General features: G+C 52.3%; 1 protein-coding gene across 1 annotated transcript in view; it reads right to left on the bottom strand.

The window, feature by feature from the left end:
• STK4 (serine/threonine kinase 4) overlaps positions 1–22,111 on the bottom strand; it is a 93,588-nt gene that overhangs the window by 48,125 nt on the left and 23,352 nt on the right. Inside the window, exons 7-9 of the mRNA XM_055139329.1 lie at positions 21,059–21,196; positions 17,638–17,766; positions 16,894–17,080 (exon numbers count right to left, since the gene is read on the bottom strand). Of these exons, the coding sequence (XP_054995304.1) occupies positions 16,894–17,080; positions 17,638–17,766; positions 21,059–21,196 (454 nt within the window). The remainder of the gene's footprint in view (positions 1–16,893; positions 17,081–17,637; positions 17,767–21,058; positions 21,197–22,111) is intronic.

Genomic DNA, 22,111 nt, shown 5'->3' with positions numbered 1-22,111 from the left:
AGGAGGCGGGGGGGAGGGGAGTGAGTCGAACGGTACGCAGGTGACGGTGACCCACACTTCAGTTATGGCAACAATTTCCTCCTTGGCCTCCTTTTTCTCGTCTCTTCTAACTCCCCAGGGTCCAACTGACTCACTCACAAAAAGCCCCTTTGTAAGACCACTGTCGGGATAAAAATGTCTTTCTGCTACCCTGCTACCGACAGCATGAAAGCTCATACTTCTTCCTAGGGGAGACGAGGGACTCCCCACTAGCCTCCCAGCCACACTTAATATTCAGTGTCTATTTCTACCTTGCCAACTTTGCGCCCGGTTGAAATATTCTGCCCGGGGTTTCTGTGTATCCAAGCCCTCGCTTCCCTTCTCACAAACCCTTCGCCTGTATCCTCCCGCAGCCGCCACCCAGCACTGGGTCTGCCCAGCCCTGTGTGAGGGCTCACTCTTGGCTCTGCAAAGGGGACATACGGGATGTGGGGGACGGAACGTGGCTCAGCCACAGGCAAGCCCACAGCCCATTTCCTCAACTGACTTCGACGAACATCACAGAGCCCTGTGGGGAGCACGCAGGGTACCACTCCGTTCATGTCGGGAAGCAGAGCAGTCGGCGATCCACCAGTGGGAGGTAACAACAAGGAACGCCTACGGATTCCTCATTGCCAGGGAGTCTTCCTCGGTTTCTGCAGCGGCCACAGTAACAAACACAGATTGCTTAACAGTTACTTCCTGCTCGGCATTAAGAAGTTTTGTTGGTGGGGAGCCACACCCAGCTACGCTCAACTCGGGGCTTACGCCTGACTCTGTGCTCAGGGATCACTCCTGGTGGGGCTCAGGGGGGCCATCTGTGGATCCAAGGGGTGCATCCAAGGCAAAGGCCTTACCCACTGTACTTCTGCTCGGGGCTGGGGTGGGGGAGAGCGGGGGTTGGCTGGTTTGGGGGCCACCCCTGGCTCTGCACTCAGGAATCTCTCCTGCCTACGTACAGGGGACCGTAGGAATGCCAAGGACCAAACCGGGGGTCAGCCACATGCAAGGCAAGTGTCCTGCCCGCTGCACTACCACTCCAGCCCCTGGATGTCTCTTTTTGCACACTGACCGCAAGCTGATCTTTTACAAATACAAGCCTAAGAGAACGGCCTACTTTTCTTGTTCAGTTTTGCTTTTTGGTTTGGGGGTCCATGTTTGGCAGTGCTTGGGGGCTACTCCTGCCTCTGTGCTCAGAGGTGAGTCCCAGTGGTGTGCAGTGACGGGGAGCAAACCCAGGCCCCCTGCACACAGAGAACGTGCTCGGCCGTTAGCTCGGCCACAGCGTCAAGCTGTCTCTCCAGCCCCCGCATCTCCGTGTCTTGTTGCCCGCTTGCTTGTTTGTCCGTGGTGGGGTGCGTGTGTGTGTGTGTGTGTGTGTGTGTGTGTGTGTGTGTGTGTGGAGGGGGGTTGGGGGGTTGTTTTGGCTAAACAAAATCAGCAAGTCCAAACAGTTTAGAACATCAGAGAAATGCATTCCTCTGTAGAATCAAAACCGCTTAAAGCAGCCAACGAACACATCCGCCTACGGGGTCAACACTGATTTCTCTGCCTCTGGGGCATCCATCAGACCCGAGGTCCCGTTCTGTGGGACTCGCCTCCCTTTGTTTCCGTCACTAGTGGGCAACTGCCCTTCTTGGAAAATATATTTTCCCCACGCGACTCTTGGCTCTCCTTTTGCCATCCAACGATCAGAGGGCACCCTCTATCTTCCCAGAAACACAGGCCGTGCGCCGTTCACTCAAGATATAAGAAAATCTGGCACTTTTGTGGCCTCATATGAGGTCTGGCAGAGTGTCCTGAATGAATTTTCAGGCACCGAGAGTCTATGCTTCTTGGCTTGCCCCAAAAGAATCAAGAATGTAAATGGTTTCCAAGATAAAACCAGGCCCCACATCTGGACACAATTAGAAAGACTGCACAAACACTCAAATCTCCGCTCTAACGGGATTCCTCTGAATGATCCTGTGCAACTGTGAGAAAAGCTGACCCAGGAGCCTGACCTCGATCGTAAATCTCAACTAAGATAGAGATAAATAGTGATGAACTTTCCAGAGTTGGAAAACACGCGAGTCGGTAGAAAAAAAATTCCAAAGAATTCAGCTAAGAGTTGAAAGGCTACAAAGGAAAGTCCATGCAGACCCAAAGTCTAGCCTGCTTGAAATCCCCCAACTTGTGTTCTGACCCACAGCAGTCTCAGCGTCTGCCGCCAATTGGCATGGAATCTGAATGCGGATCTCTGTCTCTCTCTGTCTCTCTGTCTCTGTCTCTCTCCCCCTACCCCCTCTTTCTCTCGGCACATTTTTTTAAAATAATACTGAAGCTGGCAAGCAGCCTTTCTTTAGATAAACAACTTTCATGCCAGGTCTTAGATATAAAGGTGGCACTTAGAAGACACCATTAATATTCAACAGGAAGAACTGAAAGCACAAAAAGCCTAAGAAATAATTAGGGCGCAAAAAAGTAGTGCTGGTTGAAGGAAGTGAGAGAGAGAGAGAGAGAGAGAGAGAGAGAGAGAGAGAGAGAGAGAGAGAGAGAGAGTGTGAGTGTATTTGGGGGTCATATGTAGCTGTTCTCTGACATCACTCCTGGCTCAGCTGCAAGACAAACACCTAAAACCCCCTATTCTCTCTCTGGACCCCTCACTGAAGGAGTTTTTATGTACAATGAAAAAGCTACTGTCATACATGAAAAATCTCAACTACTTATATTAATATTATAACACGACCTACTGATTTTTGACCATGTAGATGTCATATTATATAATAAATAACTGTCCGGCACCCTGACATCCCTACAAAATAGGAATGCTTAAGCCCCGATTTTCTCAGACCAGGAAACTGAGGTGCACAGGAAGAAATAACTTTCTCAGGCTGACTCAGTCTCTAGGACTCCGACCCAAGTCTCAAACCAAAGACTGATTCCCCAAATTACTGTCCCTCCTTTCTGAGTTCTTTCCTCTTCTCTTCATGCAGAGAGATGATTGTAAACCAAACAGCGGGAGTTTGAGCTCTGGTCTGCGTAATGACAGATGCCCTCTGAAATTTTGGGGGGGTGTTTGTTTGTTTGGGGGTGACACCCAGCGATGCTCAGGGGTTACTCCTGTGGGTGCTCAGGGGAACCATAGGGGGTGCCGGATCAAACCCGGGTCGGCCGTGTGCAAGGCGGATGCCCTCCCCGCTGTACAACTGCCCTGGCCCCAGGAAGCTCCCTCGCAAGGCACGGGGAAGACACACGGGTGCGGAAGGTTCTCTGGCGGCAGAGCCTGGCATCCTGAGGGGAGCAAAAGGCTACTGTGGCCGGAGGCTGCTGCACAGAGAGGCTACTGTGGTCAGGAAAGCGGAAATACCTGCAGTACTTTCACCTGGTGTGCGCCCTCCTCCGAAACGCTGAAACCTGAGTCGGAGCCCGAGCTCTGATAGCAGACAAGGGAGGCAATGTTGGATAATCCCCTCCCAGTAACTGCAGGTGGAGAGAAAACGGGCCAGGAGTCAAGAATTTCCATCGCAGGCTGTTCTAAAATTAGTGTCTGATGGGCGAGGTGAAATAAAATCATTTCAACACAAGCCCGGACGTGGGTTGGGACACGCGGCCCCTCACACCAAACAAAAGGGGCCTTCAGGAGACGCAGGATTTCTGGGAAACTTGAAATATATGATTTTTTTCACCCCATGATACTATCACAGTAACTAACTTATACCAGGTCTCAGAGTTGTCCTCACTTAATTAATTATGCCCCAGAGCTTTCAAGTTTTATTTCACTGAAATGAATGCGAACCAGAAATGAGAAATTGATGAATTCAATGCAAGCTCTAAATCATCCACTCGCTCCCCTTACTTCACAAGGAAGGCTCGAGTCAGTGGACAACAATTCTGCAAAGCACCAGGCCAAGGTTTCGCAACTCCCTTTGACCTCGGGAGCCTGAGACGAGGAAGAGGAACCAGTTGCTGTGCAGCTTTGGGGAATGTGAGAAAACCATGCCGGGTCAGAGCAATTACACAGCAGGGAGGGCGTTTGCCTTGCATGCAGCCAAACCAGCCTCAATCCCCAGCATCCCATACGGTCCTGGGAGCACCGCCAGAGTCATTCCTGAGTGCAGAGCCAGGAGTAACCCAAGTACCACCGGGTGTGCCCCAAGAAGAAAAAAATAAAAGAAAGAAAGAAAAGGAAAGAAACCATGACATCGGGAGTCGGTGAGCCTTGGCAGGGGGAACTAGCGTGTCAAATCTTCAGTAAACGGAATACATATAATTTTCAATGTCCCTCCCTGGGCCTGTCACTAGTTAACTGCTAAACTATAAATTTGTACGAATCAAACTCAAGTTATTCCAAGATTATTTTTTATTACTTCTGCCTCTGAAAAGACTAATCTCTGCTTTCAAATATGCCTCACATTTATGCAAAGTACTAAAGTATAACAGCATGCTTTACTTACCAAAATTACTTTAATATGGTCTTAAAAGCCTGATTCTCCATGTACTTCTGATACGTAACTGTAAGTCCTCAAGCAGTTCTAAATCTGCATGTTCTATTTGACAGTGCTCAAGTAGAGTGTGGTAGGAATTCTCTGCCTTTTAAGCAACAAAAGACCATGCCGCTGGACCCCGTGCCGGGCTGTTTCATTTGGGGCCCCCCGGGGGGGGGGTGAGACCCCTCCCCGACCCATGGGACCCAGCCCCGGCCGCCGAAAACCTCCAGAACGTAACCGCCACCCTGCTCACGGCCGCTCTCCACACGCCTGGGCTGAGCCTCACCCACGAGGGACCCGGTCCCTGGACCTCCACACCACACACCACCCTGCTCCAAGAGCACCGCACCGCACTGATGGGCTTCAAAGGAGGCAACCAACCTTAGAGGGAAATATTTTTTTTTACAAAAGAAAATGTATATATATATATATATATATACATATATATATATATATATATATATATACACATTTACACATGCACACAAGGCTCAACTTTTAACAACACGTTCATGAAGGGCTTAATGGCCCCTGGGTGGAATGCAACAATCTTGATACTCTTTCCTCTAAGGAAACTTTTTTGTAGCATTTTCAGCGGTTTTTTCATAACAAACAATTCAAAATATATTATTTCAGTTCTGTTTTGGGGCAGGGTTGGGACTTGGGATGGAAGCATCCGAAATATGGTGGTGGAAGGCGCACTGGTGGTTGGGATTGGTGTTTGGATATTAAATGTAATCAAATATTGTGAACTACTTTATAAAATAAAAATAAATAAATAAAAGTGAAAAATGAAAATAAAAAGGTACTGGGGGCCGGGGTGTGGCCGACACCCGGCTGGTGCGAGGTCTGGGTCCGGCCCTCTGCACTGCCAGGTACAACACCAGTGGCAGCGAAAGAATATTTCTGAAAGATGTTTGACTGAGGATGAGATTTTCAACACATTAAGACACAGCAAAAATTTATAGATAACTTAATAGATCGTATACAAGACAGCCGATAAATTTCTCAGCACTGGCAATGGGATTCGGGGTCGATACACTGCTTTGAGCACGACGTGTCATGGCTAAAGAGACAGCACCGGCATAAGGCACAGGCTCTGCATAAGCCGGAATCCAGTGTGCTCTCTGGCACCACAAGGGCCCCTGAACCGGGTGCAGCCCTGGAGTCCCCTGAGCACTGCTGGGGGTGTCATGGGGGGGGGGATCCGAGCGAGGGTGGGAGGGAGGGAGGAAGTTACGGTATCTGCCTTGCATGTGGCCACCCCAGTTCAGACCAGCACCACGGCCCCAGAGCACCCCCAGGGTGACCGTCACACACAGGGCTGGCAGGAGCCCCCAGCATCACCCCAGCAGGGGAGGGCATTTGCCTTCCACACGATGAACCGACCCGGGTTCAATCCCCGGCATCCTATCTGGTCCCAGGAGTACCGCCAGAAGTGATTCCTGAGTGCAGAGCCAGGAGCAGTTCCTGAGTACCACCCCTCCCCGCCAAAAATACAAGCAAACAGAAACCAAAGTAGCAGAACTCATGATTGACATTTTCCTAAACCTCTGTGATATACTTTTTTTTTTTCAGGAACACATAGATCTACCAATATTAATGGGAAAAGGCCCAAGGGAATGAGTTAGAATGAAGGACGTGTCGGCTCTTGGAGCTGCTGGACCACCTCGAAATCCAGCCTGAGGCCCGGCCATCCCCTCGGTGCCGTCCACATGCAGGGGGTAGCCCGTAGGACACCACAAGGGAAGACAGCTGTGTGAGCATGCCAGCCAGGAGCGAGGCCCCCAGAGGGGCTGCGTGTGACACCACAGTGCCACTTAGCAAGCACAACTCCAACGTGCACGAGTACAACGAAAGGGACCCCCAAAGGGCAAGTGCGACTGTGTCCCACACACACACCGCTCTCCCAAGCAAGCAGCTCCACTGAGTGTGCTTGGAAAACGCACAACAGGGGGCTGGAGCGATAGCACAGCGGGTAGGGTGTTTGCCTTGCACGCGGCCAACCCGGGTTCGAATCCCAGCATCCCATATGGTCCCCTGAGCGCCGCCAAGAGTAATTCCTGAGTGCAGAGCCAGGAGTAACCCCTGTGCATCGCCAGTTGTGGCCCAAAAACCAAAAAAAAAAAAAAAAAAAAAAAAGAATATGCACAACAAGGAATATGCAAGCCCCAGTCAGCAAAAAAAAAAAAAAAAAATTAAAGAAAAAAAGACATTGGCATCAGCTGTTGAGCTGTTGTGGTCTCTTGAAAGAAATTTTAAAGTCAATCCGTCAAGCAATACTTGTCTCGATCTAGAATTAAACCTACGGAGGAAGGGGCTTCGGGAAAGAAACAAGAGAAACAAGATCCTCTCATGCCCGGTGACAGAGCGCCCTCTTCTGGTGCCGAGAAAGCAACAGTGACTCACACAAACCCTCTCCCGCCACTTCGGAAGCGTTCCATTCTCAGGGGCAGACAAGTTTTCCTATGGCCCTTATTACAAACAAACAAACAGGAATGAAAAAGCACAAAAAACCCACGATGTAGCTAAACAAAGTAAGTTTTCCAAAATCCCCAGACCCCGAACCTCAAAGTAATGTGGGCCGCAGTGTCCTCCTGCGGCTGAGGGCTCAGACGCCACTAAATCTGCGCCAGCTCTAACCTCCCTCCAGGGGCTCTCTGCTTCTTCGCTCGAGACGGAGAGTCATCACCAAGACACCGAGGTAACGTCACCACCAAACTGTGCTTTGGAAATTCTCAGCCGCTGGCATCTAGAAGTCCTGGGAGTGTATGTGGGGCAGGGCTGGAGCGATAGCACAGCGGGTAGGGCGTTTGCCTTGCACGCGGCCGACCCGGGTTCAATTCTCCGCCCCTCTCGGAGAGCCCAGCAAGCTACCTAGAGTATCTCGCCCGCACAATAGAGTCTGGCAAGCTACCTGTGGTGTATTCAATATGCCAAAAACAGTAACAAGTCTCACAACGGAGACGTTACTGGTGCCCGTGCAAGCAAATCGATGAGCAACAGGATGACAGTGCTACCGTGCTACAGTGATGCAGTATGCAGGGTCGGCCACCACTCCAGTCACCGGAAGGGAGAGGCTGAGACTTACCAGCAGGACCCCCAAAACTCGGGCCTAAGTAAGGGGCTCTCCAGGGAGCAGCACAACGGAAGGAGAAAGCACTTGGGGTTTTGGCTTTTCTCTTTCGGAGCCACACCTGGTGTTCCTCTTGGCCCTGCACTCAGGAATTACTCCTGGTGGTGCTCGGGGAACCACAGCGGAACCCAGGGATCGAACCCAGGTCGGCCGCGTGCACGGCAAGTGCCCTCAACGCTGAACCAACTCTCTGGCATTTTAAAATGAAACACATCTGGCTTCAACTCTTGGCTTTGATTACTCTGTAACTGTGAGCAATTATTGAATCTCTTTGCAATCTGGTTTCTGGTGTTGTCAAACGGGGTGTTTATACTTACCACATAGCCTGGTCATCATGATTCAAACATGTGAAACGCCTATCAAAGACTTAAGCACAGGGCCTGGTGTACGTTAAATATAATAATGCCTATCCTCCCGGATACGATAACCTTTACACATAGCACGTGCTTGTCCCCGAGAAAGAACCCTCCGGAATCTCGTCAGAAGCCAACACACTGGCATTAGTGTGAACCTTGATGAGTTTCAAATTCGGGCTCCAATGCCCATTAATGTCAAACAAATCAGAAGTTTGAGAAGGAGAAGAGCACGGGCTGTGGCTCTCGCAATCCCCTTCTCTACTGCTCCCCGCTGTCCGACCACGAGCAGATAACCTCTCTGAGCCTGCTTCCTTCCACCGAGCAGACAGAAACGCCAACAACAGTTGACTGCTCAAAACCAGACAGGAAAGGCTGCAAATTGAAAAGCAAGAAAGGCGACTGCAGTGACGTGAGTGACCCGTGCAGAAAAGAAAAGCAAACCACAAAGACAAGCGCTGTGTGTGTGTGTGTGTGTGTGTGTGTGTGTGTGTGTGTGTGTGTGTGTGTGTGTGTGTGTGTGTGTTTGAGCCGAGAACTGCCGGGGATTGGAGGCAGGCAGCCACACCCAGTCCTGCTCGGAGTTTGCTCCTGGCGCCGTGCTCAACGGTCCACATGCAGCACCAGAAAGGGAACTGGGGTCAGGTGCACACAAGGAAGCACTTGAACCTCTGTACTGTTAGAGACTAGTTTTAAGACTGATGTGCGGGACTGGAGGGATAGCACAGTGGGTAGGGCATTTGCCTTGCATGCAGATGACCTGGGTTCGATTCCCAGCATCCCATATGGTCCCCCGAGCACCACCAGGAGTAATTCCTGAGTGCAGAGTCAGGAGGAACCCCTGTGCATCACCGGATGTGGCCCAAAAAGAAAAAAAAAAAAAGACTGATGTGGAGCAAGAATGAGGACAAAGAAGTCAGGACTTATCTATTCAGCCAGCCACGTCTCGCCTCCCAGCCCAAAGACAGGAACAACAAGAAAGGCGAGCCACAAGCTCCAGGGTGCAGCCTAGAAATGGCACCTGCCAAGGGGAGGCAGGAGGAAGGGATGGCTTTCTAGAAATGCGATCCCCTTGGCTGTCCTGCAAGCCCACTTTGGGGCTGACGCGGCCCCGAGAGGGCTCTGGGCAGGAATACCCCTTGGGGCCCCAAAAACAGAGAGCAGAAGGACACACTAAAGAATTAGCTCATTCCCATGGAGATAAGCTCACCGACAAAGGAACAGGAGTCAGGGTCAAGTTAAATCAAATTAGAAAACACAACCAAAAACCACAGCGCATTCGAAGACACAGAACATGAGCCAGTGGGGCGGGATAAACAGCAGAGATCAGCCCCGAGACACTCCAGGAGACAGACGGAGCTAAAAGGTATCTCTGAACATTTATAAACATTCAAGCACTTCCAAAGGCTTTTCCTAGAAAATACCAAGACAAAAGAACATTTTATTCGTAGGATATGGCCCACAGACTTATTTATACCCCAAAGCACTCTGGGCAACCACAAGTAAGTGACTTTAAAACTGTTAGCTGTGATAAAGAGGATGGTGTCGTGCAAGGAAAATGCGTATGCTTGCCTACTAAGTGGAAAATAATCAGGAAAAAAAAGATTGATTTAGGCAAAGTACCGTATAGAAATACACAGACACGTGGCCAAATCAAACACTGTAAATGAAAGAGAAACCACTGTCTTTTTTTAACAGTACATTAATATAATGCTGTTAGTGTGGTGATTGCTAATAAAAGAGAGAGAGAGAGAGAGAGAGAGAGAGAGAGAGAGAGAGAGAGAGAGAGAGAGAGAGAGAGAGAGAGAGAGAGAGACTAAAGGCCAATAAAATAACCTTCCTAAGTCAAGAAAGAAACTTTAGGGGCCAGGTGAATAGCATAGTGGGTAAGGCACTTGCTTTGCACACAGCCGACCTGGATTCAATCTCTGGTACGACAGGTGGTCCCTGAGTCCACCGGGAGTGATTCCCTGAGCACAGAGCCAGGAGCAAGCCCCGAGCATTGCCAGGTGTGGTTCCAACAAAAAACGAAGGAAAATAAGAAACTTAAATCTTTTTTCTAAAACTGTCACATAAAAAAGTATCAAAAGGGCTGGAGCCGGGTATGTAAAACAGGTAGGGCATTTGCCTTGCATGCCTTTGACTGGGGTTCAAATCTCCAGCATCCCATATCATTCCCTGAGCACCGCCAGGAATAATTCCTGAGTGCAGAGCTAGGGATAACCCCTGAACATTGCCAAGTAGGAGCCAACAAGAAAACAACAACAACAACAACAAAAACTGGGGCCGGAGAGATAGTACAATGGGTAGGGTTATTGCCTTGCATACAGCCAACCTGGGTTCAATCCCTGATATTCCATATGGTCCCCATGGTCTACCAGAGTAATTTCTGAGTGCAGCACCAGGAATTACCTGAATGCTCAATGGCTAGGTGTGCCCACTCCCTGCAAAAAAAAAAAAAAATTCAAAGAAAGTTTAGGAAAAACTCTCCCAACCAATGTGTTCTAAACATAAATTTAAAATGTTCTCATTTTCAAAAAGCAAAAAAAAAGTGGGAGCGGGGCTGGGGAATAGCACAGCGCGGAGGGCGTTTGCCTTGCACACAGCCGACCCGGGTTCAATTCCCAGCATCCCATAGGGTCCCCCAAGCACTGCCAGGAGTGATTCCTGAGTGCAGAGCCAGGAGTAAGCCCTGAGCATCGCCGGGTGTGACCCACAAAGAAAAAAAAAAAAAGTTCTTATTTTAATGTCAGTCTTTTCTTTGTCTATGCAGGTCAATCTTGCATAGAGGGAAGAATTTCACTGCATCGGGTGCCCCAAGCACTGCCAGGAGGTGTCCTTCACCACAGAGCCGGGAACAGACCCAGAGCACTGCAGGGTGTGGCCCAAGGTTGCGCCGGAGGGACAGTATCGCAGGTAAGGTGCTTGCCTTGCCCTGCCTGCAGCCAACCTGAGTTCGATCCCGGGCACGCCATAAGGTCCCCTGAGCCGCCAGGGACGATCCCTGAGCACAGAGCCAGAAGCAAGCCCTGAGCACTGGTGGGTGTGCCCCACCCCTAAAAAAAAATTAAAATTAGATTATACAAAAATAATGGCACGGATCTTTTCCTGTTAAATTTTTCAAGGATAGGTCTATTTTAACTTTCAAGAATGAAGCTTTTCACAACTCAGAGAAGAAAATACTTTGATGAAATTTCACCAATTTTAACTTCTAGAACCTCCAACTACACGTTAGTCACGAGCTATTCAATTTCTTATAAACATGTGGACGACCACAGCTGAAAGGGACAAGAAAAACAAATAAGTCTGATAATTCTTTCATTGTACTGTCTCGGAGACTGAAGTCCACAGGAGAAGATTAATTACCCAATGTAAGCCAGGCAGTATCTATGTCAGGCGTGGCCATACAGTCACATGCACAGATCAATTCCAGTCCAGGATGTCTGAGCCTGGCTTAAGCTAATTTAGTTCCCTATTTTGGAGGTGCTGAAATATGGCGGGCAGTGAGTTAACCATCCTGATACCGGCTGCCAGATTCTTAGGAATCACAAAACTAAACTTGGCAACTGTGGATTTTAACAACTACCACAACGGCAAGGGATGAAGATCGAAAAATAAGTGCCAAATGAGTCAGGCTTGTGACCCCAAAATTGAATAATTGAATTCCAAGACGCGCAGCAGACTGAAGTGAACTCATTCAATGTCACGCCTGCCACTGCTGCAGCCTCCTAACGACTTTTTCACAGCATCGCGGGAATGACGGGTGTGTGTTTCCCATCAGGCACACTGTCCCCCACCCCCTCAGAAACCGAACAAATGACTCTTGAATTAATTAGCACTTGAAAGACAAAAATAACATTTGGAACAAAACTGATTCTTGAAATAAAAGGGGCAGATTTTCTAAAACACATCCACGCCCGACACATGTTAAAGGATCAGCCCGATTCTATTAGTGATCACGGGCATTCGCATCAGGAAAAGCCCCAACACGAGTAAGGCGCAAGGAAAAGAACTGGAGGGCGGCAGTTCACTGTCGCGAAACAAAGCTTAGCAGACTACTTTGGAGAGAGGAACTGAGGAGATGGGTGGCGGGGGGGGGGGGGGGTGGGGGGGGGGCTGAAGGCAGCTTTGCTCACGGGGATGGTCCCTGGCACCACAGGGCCCCCAAGCACCACCAGCTGAGACTGACAAGCACCAAGCCAGCAGGGAGTGGCCAAAACCCCCGGTCCAGAAAACAAAACTAAATTTAACGCTTAGCATTTGTTTCTCTTTTTCCTCATTAAAAAAATGACATGATTGGGGCTGGAGTGATTGCACAGCGGGTAGGGCGTTTGCCTTGCACACAGCCGAACTGGGTTCGATTCCCAGCATCCCATAGGGTCCCCTGAGCACCGCCAGGAGTAATTCCTGAGTGCAGAGCCAGGAGTAACCCCTGTGCATCGCTGGGTGTGACCCAAAAAGCAAAAATAACAATAATTAATTTAAATAAATGAAAAGACGACAATGCCCAGGCCCGGTGCACTGGAGGCTGCCGGGTGACACCCGCTGTGCTCAGGGAGACGGCTGCGGCGGGCACGCGAGGCATGTGCCCTGACCCCAAGCCCCCTTCCTGGGCCATCAACATCTTGCTGTGGTTTCCCCTTTTGCTCGGGATTACTCCTAGCCCCGTGCTCAGGGATCACTCTGGGCAGCGCCTGGTGGTGGGAAGCAAACCAGGCTCCATCACATACAAGGAAAATAGAATCTGTTTGGGGGCCATACCCAGAGATGCTCCTGGCACTGCTCGGGGGACCAGGGATCAAGGCCCAGGTCTGCTGTGTGTCAGGCAAGCGCCCTACCCACTGCACCATCTCTCCGGCCCCCAAGAATTGAATTGTTAAAGGCCGTGCATAGTTCAGCGCCGCGCCACCCCTCCCCCCCGCCCCCCCGCCGGCAGCAGCATCCTGCTGTCGTCCTAACAGGGGCCACTGTTAGGGCCACTGTCAGAGGAACTCAGGGAGGCCCATCTCCCAGGTCTGTGCCGCCACCTCAGCCCCCTCCCCGGCCCATCAGCAGTATCGGAGGGGCTCCACCCAGCAGTTCTCACGTGCTCAGGGACCACGCCCGGAGTAGGGGCCGTATGGGCTCCAAAGATCAGAGCAAAGAGCCTTTCCCACGGCACTTCCTCTCGGGCCCCATCAGCAGGCTTTCTGATGGGATTTGCTTTTCCTACCAACAACCGTCACAAAACACTTTTGAAAAGAGCCAGTGAAAAATGCCTATTACCCTCTTACCAGTAAGAACTGCTGGTAATATCTGATGTATTTCCCTGTGTCCTTTTCCTCAGTCTTTGTTCAACCACATAAGGATGCATCCGCAGCTATCTTTTTTTTTTTTTTTAATAAATTAATTCAGGCTGGAGCGACAGCACAGCGGGTCGGGCGTTTGCCTTGTAGGCGGCCGACCCAGGTTCAATTCCTTCGCCCCTCTCGGAGAGCCCGGCAAGCTACCGAGAGTATCGCACCCGCACGGCAGAGCCTGGCAAGCTACCCGTCGCGTATTCGATATGCCAAAAACAGTAACAAGTCTCACAATGGAGACGTTACTGGTGCCCGCTCCAGCAAATCGATGAGCAATGGGATGACAGTGACAGTGACAATAAATTAATTTACTGAATCACCGTGAGAGCAGTTACAAAGCTTTCGGGTTTAAGTCTCAGTCATACAATGATGAAATACCCGTCCCTTCATCAGTGCACATGTTCCACCACCAAAAACCCCAGTATACCCCCAACCCCACACCCTCCCCCTACCTGTGTGGCAGATGATTTTCACGTTATTCTCTCTCTACTTTGGTTACATTCAATATTTCGACACCAGACCCGTCATTATTATTTGGGATTTTATCCCAACACTCAGATCTGCCAGAAAGGCAGCACCAGACAATTTGTTTCCTACTGCTGACTATGAATAGCATATGATGTTGCGTGGCCACGGTTTGAAATTTTAATAATTAAATCTGGAGAGATTTCAGCCAAAAGCCGCTGGGTTCCGAGGTTTGTTTCTGAGTCTCTGGGATCATGGCCATTAAGCAGATTGACCAGGAGCTGGAGGGGCTTCGGCTATCCCTTTATGAGACTCTAATCACATTTAAATTCAATTCCTTCTTGTCGCACTCAGCAACTCGGGTCTCCCACCAACTCACTAAGGATTCCTCAAAATGCAGGGCGTTCCAAAAACAAGATTCTTTATTTTGTTTTTTTTTTTTTGTAGTGATACAGTGCTCCAGTCTAGGGATGTAGTTTAACTGACGTGGACAATCGTCTGCCACTCAGCATTTGAAATTCAGCAGAATTTTTAACTCCTATGAATAACACATTTGGGGAAAATTCCTGAACACCGTGTGTGAATCTTCCATTTTTCTTGGACCACATTCCTCGAAGTGGCACTTACTGGGCCAAGGGTCTGGCGGCACCAACTGGCCCGTCCATCAGCACTGCGGCCGCTCTTTCCCCACTGCCTGGTCCCGACCACAAGCCAAATGCAGACGGGCCTCAAAACTGAGAAAAAAACGGGAAGGGAAACTTTTCCTTTCAGCAACAAAGAGCTGACTGTACTGCAGAGAACCTGCCAGAAGGAAAGGGGGGGGCAGGGAGCCAGCGCCCCCCACTGCCCACACGGCCAGCCCAGCCACCTGTGGCCCCGTGGCTCCCCTGAACTCACGGCCGCTGGCCTCCGGGACCCTGTGGACAGGTCCCCTCCCCTGGCACGGCTCCCACCCCTGCTCCCACCAACCTTCCTGCCCTTGGCCGCCAGGAAACTCTCAGTAATTCCCGGTCTCCAGCACTCTCGCACTCAGCTTCGCCCTCACCCGGGGCCGCCTGCCCTGTTCAAACCTGGGGTTCCCCCCACACACACAGGGTAAGCCCCCCCAGACCGAAGCGTCTTCAGCTTTTCCCCACTTGTGACCCCATGTCACCCGAGACACGCAACACGGGTCCTGGCGCTGCCGGGAACGCCTCAGCTGCACGACATGGTTGGTTCTGAAGTCGTGCTTGGTCCGAGCTTTCAGGAACCTTTGGCAGTTGCCAGATTTTCCACAGCCCCCACATCTGGTCACACAACCCTACAGAACGGGGACCCGCGGTTTAAGAAGTCAGGCTCTGGGGTTGGAGTGGGGATGGCGCTTGTCTTGCACGAGGCTGACCCAGGGTCCGAACCCCGGCACCCTCTCTGGCTCCCCAAGTCCCACCCGGAGAGAGCCCTGAGTGCCGAGCCAGGAGTGAGCCCTGAGCACTGCTAGGCCCAGAAACAAAGCCCCCGAACAGGGAGGAAGGCAGGCCTCCCGGCAAGAGCCACTTCACCGTCCCCGACTGAATCCTCAGCGCCACGAAGCGCTGGAGACGCAGCGGGCACTGCGGCTGGCCCGGGGTCAGTCCCCAGCACCACACATGGCCCCCGAGCCCCACCAGGTGCCAGCCCAGAGAATAGCGGGGTGGGACCCAAAACCCAAACCCAAACCAAGCAGGACAACCAAAACTCACAGAGCAGCCGGCCTAGGGCAGGGTTAGAGAAATTAGTCTGGAGATGACCTTCAGGCTTTGGGGACCATACGGTCCCTGTCGCCCCAACTCTGTCTTGGCCAAGAAAGGGTGTCCTGCCAAAGACAGGGGCAGCGACTGGCGCCCGCAGACCATGGTTTGCCCATGTCAGGTTTAAAGAAAGGACCTTTTTATTTTTATATTTTTGCTTTTTGGGTCACACCCAGAGATGCTCAGGGGTTACTCCTGGCTCTGCACTCAGGAATCACTCCTGGCGGTGCTCAGGGGACCCTACGGGATGCCAGGGATTGAACTCAGGTCGCCACGGGCAAGGCAGGCGCCCTCCCTGCTGTAGTGCCGCTCCCTCCGGCCCAGAAGGGACCTCTCTCAAAGTGTAAACAGGCGGGAGAGAAGTCAGAGAGACAGTACAGCGGTTAATACACTTGTCCTCACGCTGCTGACCGGAGCACAGAGCCAGCAGCAGTCACTCAGCAGGGCTGGGGCTGACCCAAACCGCCCCTCCTGTTCCCTCCCCTCCCCCCACAAAAACGGTAACAAAAAAGATGTTGTGCAGATCGTAGAGACTCAAGTGCACTGAGCCTCTGCACCGTCCCGCTAAGCTATATGGATCCCAGTCGAATGCAGCCACCGTGTCCTCCCAGGCCCTCGGCCCTGGGCGCCGCCTGCACCGTGCAGAGTAAGGGGGAAGGAAGGCGCCGAAAGGCGGGAGAGGCGGTGAGCGAACTCCGCACAGAGGCCAGGCCGCCGCCACAGGCGAACAGGACGAAGAGCCTAAAAACACAAGCGGAGTGAAGCCAGAGGTGCTGCTGGGATGTGCACAGTCGCCCGTGACTGGTGGAAGGAGCACCGGCCAGAGAATCAGGACAAGGACAGCACATGAGCACAAAGCCAGGGGCCCCGGCGCACATGTATCCAAACACTCCTGTGCTCGCTGAGAGACCGGGGGAGAAGGGAGAGCAGACATGCTCCCAGGACATGCCCGCGCCACTGGGCTCCAAGGTCAGTGCTCCAAACTCAGTGTCTTATCACTGACCCTGGAGTCCATCCTCCCCTCCCCGAGCCCTGGGGTCCCCAGTCCAACCCTCCAACGTCTCTGCTCCTTGGCTGACAGAACAGAGAAGCGGGCAGGACCACTGACGCCTCCTGGAGAGGGGCGTCTCTAACAAGATCCCCTTGGGGCTGGAGCCAACAGCACAGCGGGTAGGGCGTTTGCCTGGCACGTGGCTGACCCGGGTTCGATTCCCAGCATCCCTTATGGTCCCCCAAGCACCGCCAGGGGTAATTCCTGAGTGCAGAGCCAGGAGTGACCCCTGTGCATCGCCGGGTGTGACCCAAAAAGAAAAAAAAAAAAAAAAAAAGATCGTCTCAGAGCCTTACTTTTCATCGTCCCCTCCTCCTCCTCGTCCTCAGCGTTGATCACCATGGTCCCCAGCTGTGAGGGCAGCGTGTCCCCGTGCTCGATCATGGTATTGGCTCCGTCGCTCAGGGTGCTGGCGATTCGGACAGTGCCCATCTCCTCGCCGGCCGCCCGAACCATCGTGCCAGAATCCACTTCGTCCTCATCCTGGGAAAGAGGCGAGTCTCAGCGGGGAGCTTACGGGGCTCCGCTCCCTGAACCACTGCTGCTCATCTCAGAGCCGGCGGTGCTTCCAGCTGGGAAACAGAACGGAGCGGAGCCCTCGCATTTAACCAAAGGCCACGCGTGGACACAGGCGACAGCAGCATCCCTGGGACGTGCCTCCTCGCCTCCTCTCTTTCGCCAAGTTTTACAGCACGGGTCTCTGGCACGGGGGGCGGCACGCGTGCTGACCTTGAGAGTGTGAAATACTTGCTACGGCGCCTCACTTCCTCCAAAACCACTCGGGCCTGAGCACTCTCTCGCCCCACTACAAATCAAACGAGATAAAAAGGAACGAGGGCGTGATTCTCCCGTTGGGCCGAGTGTCAGGAAGTGCTGGGAGACGCCTAGATGGGGCCCGTCCCCAGTCAGCCTTGCTCCAGGACAGGAAGGAGGGAGGGGAGACGCGTCTCTCTCGCTCCGGGCCCGGGCCAGCCTCCTCCTGCTCTCTTACCCCCTGGCGGTCAGGAAGTCACGAGGTCCCCAGAGGACCGGCCACTCACTGAGTTTTCTTCATCGTCCTGGTCCACCTCTCGCTGCTGGGCCTCCTGGCGCTTGAGCTTCACGTCCATGGCTTCGTTGATGAGGTCCCTCAGGATGGACACTCCCTTGGCACTCTTCACAAAAGGGTGCTTAAACGAGAAAAGCAGAGACCCTCTCGAGACAGAGCTGGTACCCGGTCGGGCCTTGAGAGTCACGACTGGCCCCGCGGGGTCCAAGCCTCCTCTTTGTGCCCTGGACCACACCTGGGTGACATTCGCGCAGCCAGGCTCTACCGTCTGTCCCAGCCTCGCTGCAATGTCTGTCTCCTGTTCCTCGCTGCCAGACTGAGAGCGCCTCGGCAGGGTGGCACTGCCCCCTAGAGAAAGTCTGGTGCACATGCTGGGCACTGCGGCCACAGATGGCACCGTGGGGAAGCAGGGCCACAGGGATGCTGCGAAGTGCGGGAGGAAGGGGAGAAGGGCCTGGCGCGAGGCGCATTCTGCAGAGCACCCGCGCTCCAACAAGGAGCAGGGAGAAAACTCGCAACGAAACGCCCAGTCATTTGGAAGGTGATGCTGGAAGGAGGCTTAAATGAGATGAAGACATCATTTAGAAGCCACCAAGAAATCGACTCGACCTGCTCTGTTTAACGGACTCGATCATTTCCAAACGACATGCACAAGTTAAGAGGGATTTGGTGCCTCTGCAGGGCTGCAGAGACGGCGCAGAGGCTGCAGCGCATGAATGCTTTATGGGCAGAACCCCCAGGTGGACCCCTGGCACCAATGAATCTCCCAAGCATCACTGGGCATGCCCTGCCCCCCTGCAAAACACAAACAAACAAACAAAACTCCTTAAATAAATAAAAAGGACTTCAGTGTGAAAGTGCAGCTAGTATAGAAATACTAAAACTAGGGCTGGTGGGGTAACTCAGTGGCTGTCTTGCACGCTGTGAGGCCCTGGGGACAATCCATCCCCAGCTACACACACACACACACACACACACACACACACACACACACACACACACACACACACACACACACACACACACACACACACACACACACACACACACACACACACACACACGGCACGGATCAAATATATGTGACAGACGTGAGTCCAAATATTCTTCAATCAGCAAAGACCCTGGAAACACAGGGATATTGCTGAATTTCACTTAGAAAAACAGCTCTGAGGTTGTGAGTATAGCTCCAAGGGCTGGAACACATGTCTTGGTCTCCGAACCCCCCAGAATACGACTGTGGTGGCCCTAAGACCTTCCACATGTAGCACTGGTGGCCCCACACAGCCAGACCTGTCCTAAGACTGGTCAGGGTCCCCAGTCGGGCCAAGGGTGGGAGGGCCCTGGGGCCTCCTGAACAGTGCCCGGGAGGCCCCACGCCACCAACTCTTCTGTTCTCACTAGTACCGCAGCTAACACTTTCGTTGTTTGACGCCATGATAAGGTATCTACGCTGTGAAAGTTAGAGGTGAAACTTATTTTGAGGCGATTCCCAGTCTCCAAACTTACACTGATGGTCCCCGAAGTTCTTTGCTATCATTTGCTCGTCCCCAGGACCCATCAAAGACTGTGGTCCCGGGGGCTGGAGAGATAGCACAGCGGGTAGGGCGTTTGCCTTGCACGCGGTCGACCCGGGTTCAAATCCCAGCATCCCATATGGTCCCCTGAGCACCGCCAGGGGTAATTCCTGAGTGCAGAGCCAGGAGTAACCCCTGTGCATCGCCAGGTGTGACCCAAAAAAGCAAAAAAAAAAAAAAAAGACTGTGGTCCCTGAGGCCAATCTCTAGGGACTGACGTGATCGACTTTCATGAGGGGGACCACGATGGAGGAGACCCTTTTCCGTAAGACTTCATCAGTACCTCATCCAGGCAGGAAAAGACTCTGTCACACATGCAAACGTAAGACCCGGTGCACATGCAAATGTGTCTTACTTCCTTGTCCTCCCCATCTGGAAAATGTATGAGATTATTTTTCTCCTCATATACAAATAAGCCTAGTCCGTTACTACCAAACATCTGCCAGTGTTTGCTAATCATTTTCTTGTATATCTTGCATGGAGTAATTTCTGCTCTACTGCCCTTCAATCAACTTACTCATGAAGCAAGGGACAGGTACCCAATTCTTCCATGTGTGTCTGCAATGCTGGGAAACCAACCCAGGGTTTCACTCATGAACACAGGCCACGTAAGAAGGCAGGCCACATGCGAAAGGCCACATATGAAGGCAGGCCACTGAACGAACCTAGGGCCTCATGGACAAAGGCAGGCACTTAACCACTGAACCATCTCCCCGGCCCTTTATCCACTTACTCATATTTACAGGTTGGGTCACACCCCCACAATTCCATATGAATATGGATATTTTATTACAAATTATCTTACATTTCTCTATTTTACTGGGACAACACATGGGTTCTTATTAAATTATGGGCAAGAATTAAATGTATTACATGGTTTCATTCAGGAAAAATAACAAGAGTGCTGGAAATAGAATAAGTCCATGAAGGGAACAACGGACGTGGTACAGCTGAAACCACTGGCTTAGCATGATAAGCAGCAGCGACTTCTCCAACATGTGCCACGGGATCGTCCACGTGTGTGAAGCAGGGTCAAAGCTGCACACGTTCGATCACTCGGTCTTTACAATAGGGGAGGCAGGGACACTGTCTCCTTTTTATAAAAAAAAAAAAGGAAGTCAAAGGGAGGCCGGGCAGGATTCAAACCTCGAACCCGGGCTGACTCCAGAATAATCCAAGCAGCCACCCGCTAAGCATGCAGCCTTCCGAAGGCCAACGCCAGGGGCCGGCACAAGGCCACGGCCCCGGAGAGGAGGCTCTGCGCTCCAGACCTGCCCCCTGCTCCCATGCTCGGCCACACCTGGGTAGGCGGGCTGCCACCCGGGTGTGCAACGAGGAAGACGCCCTCGCAAACTCTGGCCCTGCCCTTTGCCAATGGGGTGACTCTGGCCACTCCGGCCCTCTGAGCCCGCCCACCCTCACCTGCGGCAGCAACAACATCATCCCACACAGAGACGAGCAGCGACGACACGGCACCCCGCACAGCACCCTGCATAGCACCCAGCACAGCACCCAGCACCCAGGAAGTGCTTACTGCAAGATCCACAGAGTCTTGGTTTTTCTTCGTGTTTTTTTTTCCTTTGGTGCCACACCCTGAGCACTGCTCAGGGATCACTCCTAGCGGGGCTCGGGGGAGCACACAGGGCTCCGGGGAAGGAACCTGGGTTGGCCACATGCAAGGCCAGCGCCCTCCCTGCTGTCCTATCGCTCCGGCCCAGCTCTGGGTATTTCCCAGCGATGGTGTCCCTCGACCTCCCCTTCTTCCGCCACATCCTTTCCCACTCCGAGTCCAGTCTCCCGACACAAGCCCCCGGTGCCCCCAGGGCCGAGCCCTACCTGCAGGAGCTGAGTGGCCGTGGCTCTCTGCTCGGGGCTCTTCACCAGGCACTGCTTCACGAAATCCATGAAGCTATCCGACCACAGCTCCGGCTTCCGGAAAGTGGGAGGAGGGTTCGTGGGAATCATGAAAATGGCCTGGTAGAAAAGAGAAGGTTCTGGGCAAATGGGAACATGCTGCTCGGCCAGAAAGACGGTAACGAAATTCCCTGAGAACAGGCCTGTGCTCCTCCGCACTGCTGAGCCCGTGTGGGCGCCAAGGAAGGGGAGAGGAATCTCCAAACAGCAGGCACGGCTACACGAGGTCCTGATGGAGGACTCTCCCTTCCTCCCGCTTCCTTCCCTCCCACGTCCCTCTTCCCTACATCCCCAACACCTAGCCCGCCCAACTCCCAATGTCACACTAATGGTCTTTGTTTCTGCTTCTTTTTTTTTTAATTTTTTATTAGTGAATCACCGTGAGGTACAGTTACAGACTTACAAACTTCCGTGCTTGCGTTTCGGTCATACAATGGCCGAGTGCCCATCCCTCCACCAGTGCCCGTTCTCCACCACCAATGATACCAGCATCCCTCCCACCACCCCCACCCCACCCCGCCTCTGTGGCAGGGCATTCCCTTTTGCTCTCTCTCTCTCCTTCTGGGTGTGTGGTTTGCAGTAGAGGTATTAAGTGGCCATCGTGTTCGGTCTATAGTCTACTTTCTGTTTCTGCTTTTTCGATAAGCACAGTGCGGTGGCTTCGGGACGGACGACAGAGGTCAGACCTAAGAGTATGGGTGTCCCGAGGAGACTGAGCCCAGTTACCGAAGCATCAGTTTATAGACCAACGGCCCCATCGAGAGCTGAGCCCAGAAACGCCTGCTCTCAAAGCAAAGGAATCCGTCAGCCCCCGAGCCACGTCCGTCCCACATACTTGGAAAGAAATATTTGGGGCCGAGACTCTGTACTGTAGTTACACTCTGCTAATTTAGGAAACTAAGACTATTATTCATTGAGTTTTCAGTGAAAGAACTACAGGGTTTTTTTTTTTTTTTTTTCAAACAAAACTGCAGA

This window comes from Sorex araneus, chromosome 5, assembly GCF_027595985.1.
Source record: "Sorex araneus isolate mSorAra2 chromosome 5, mSorAra2.pri, whole genome shotgun sequence".
NCBI classification, from domain to species: Eukaryota; Metazoa; Chordata; class Mammalia; order Eulipotyphla; family Soricidae; genus Sorex; species Sorex araneus.
This window is presented reverse-complemented; position numbering and strand designations above follow the sequence as displayed.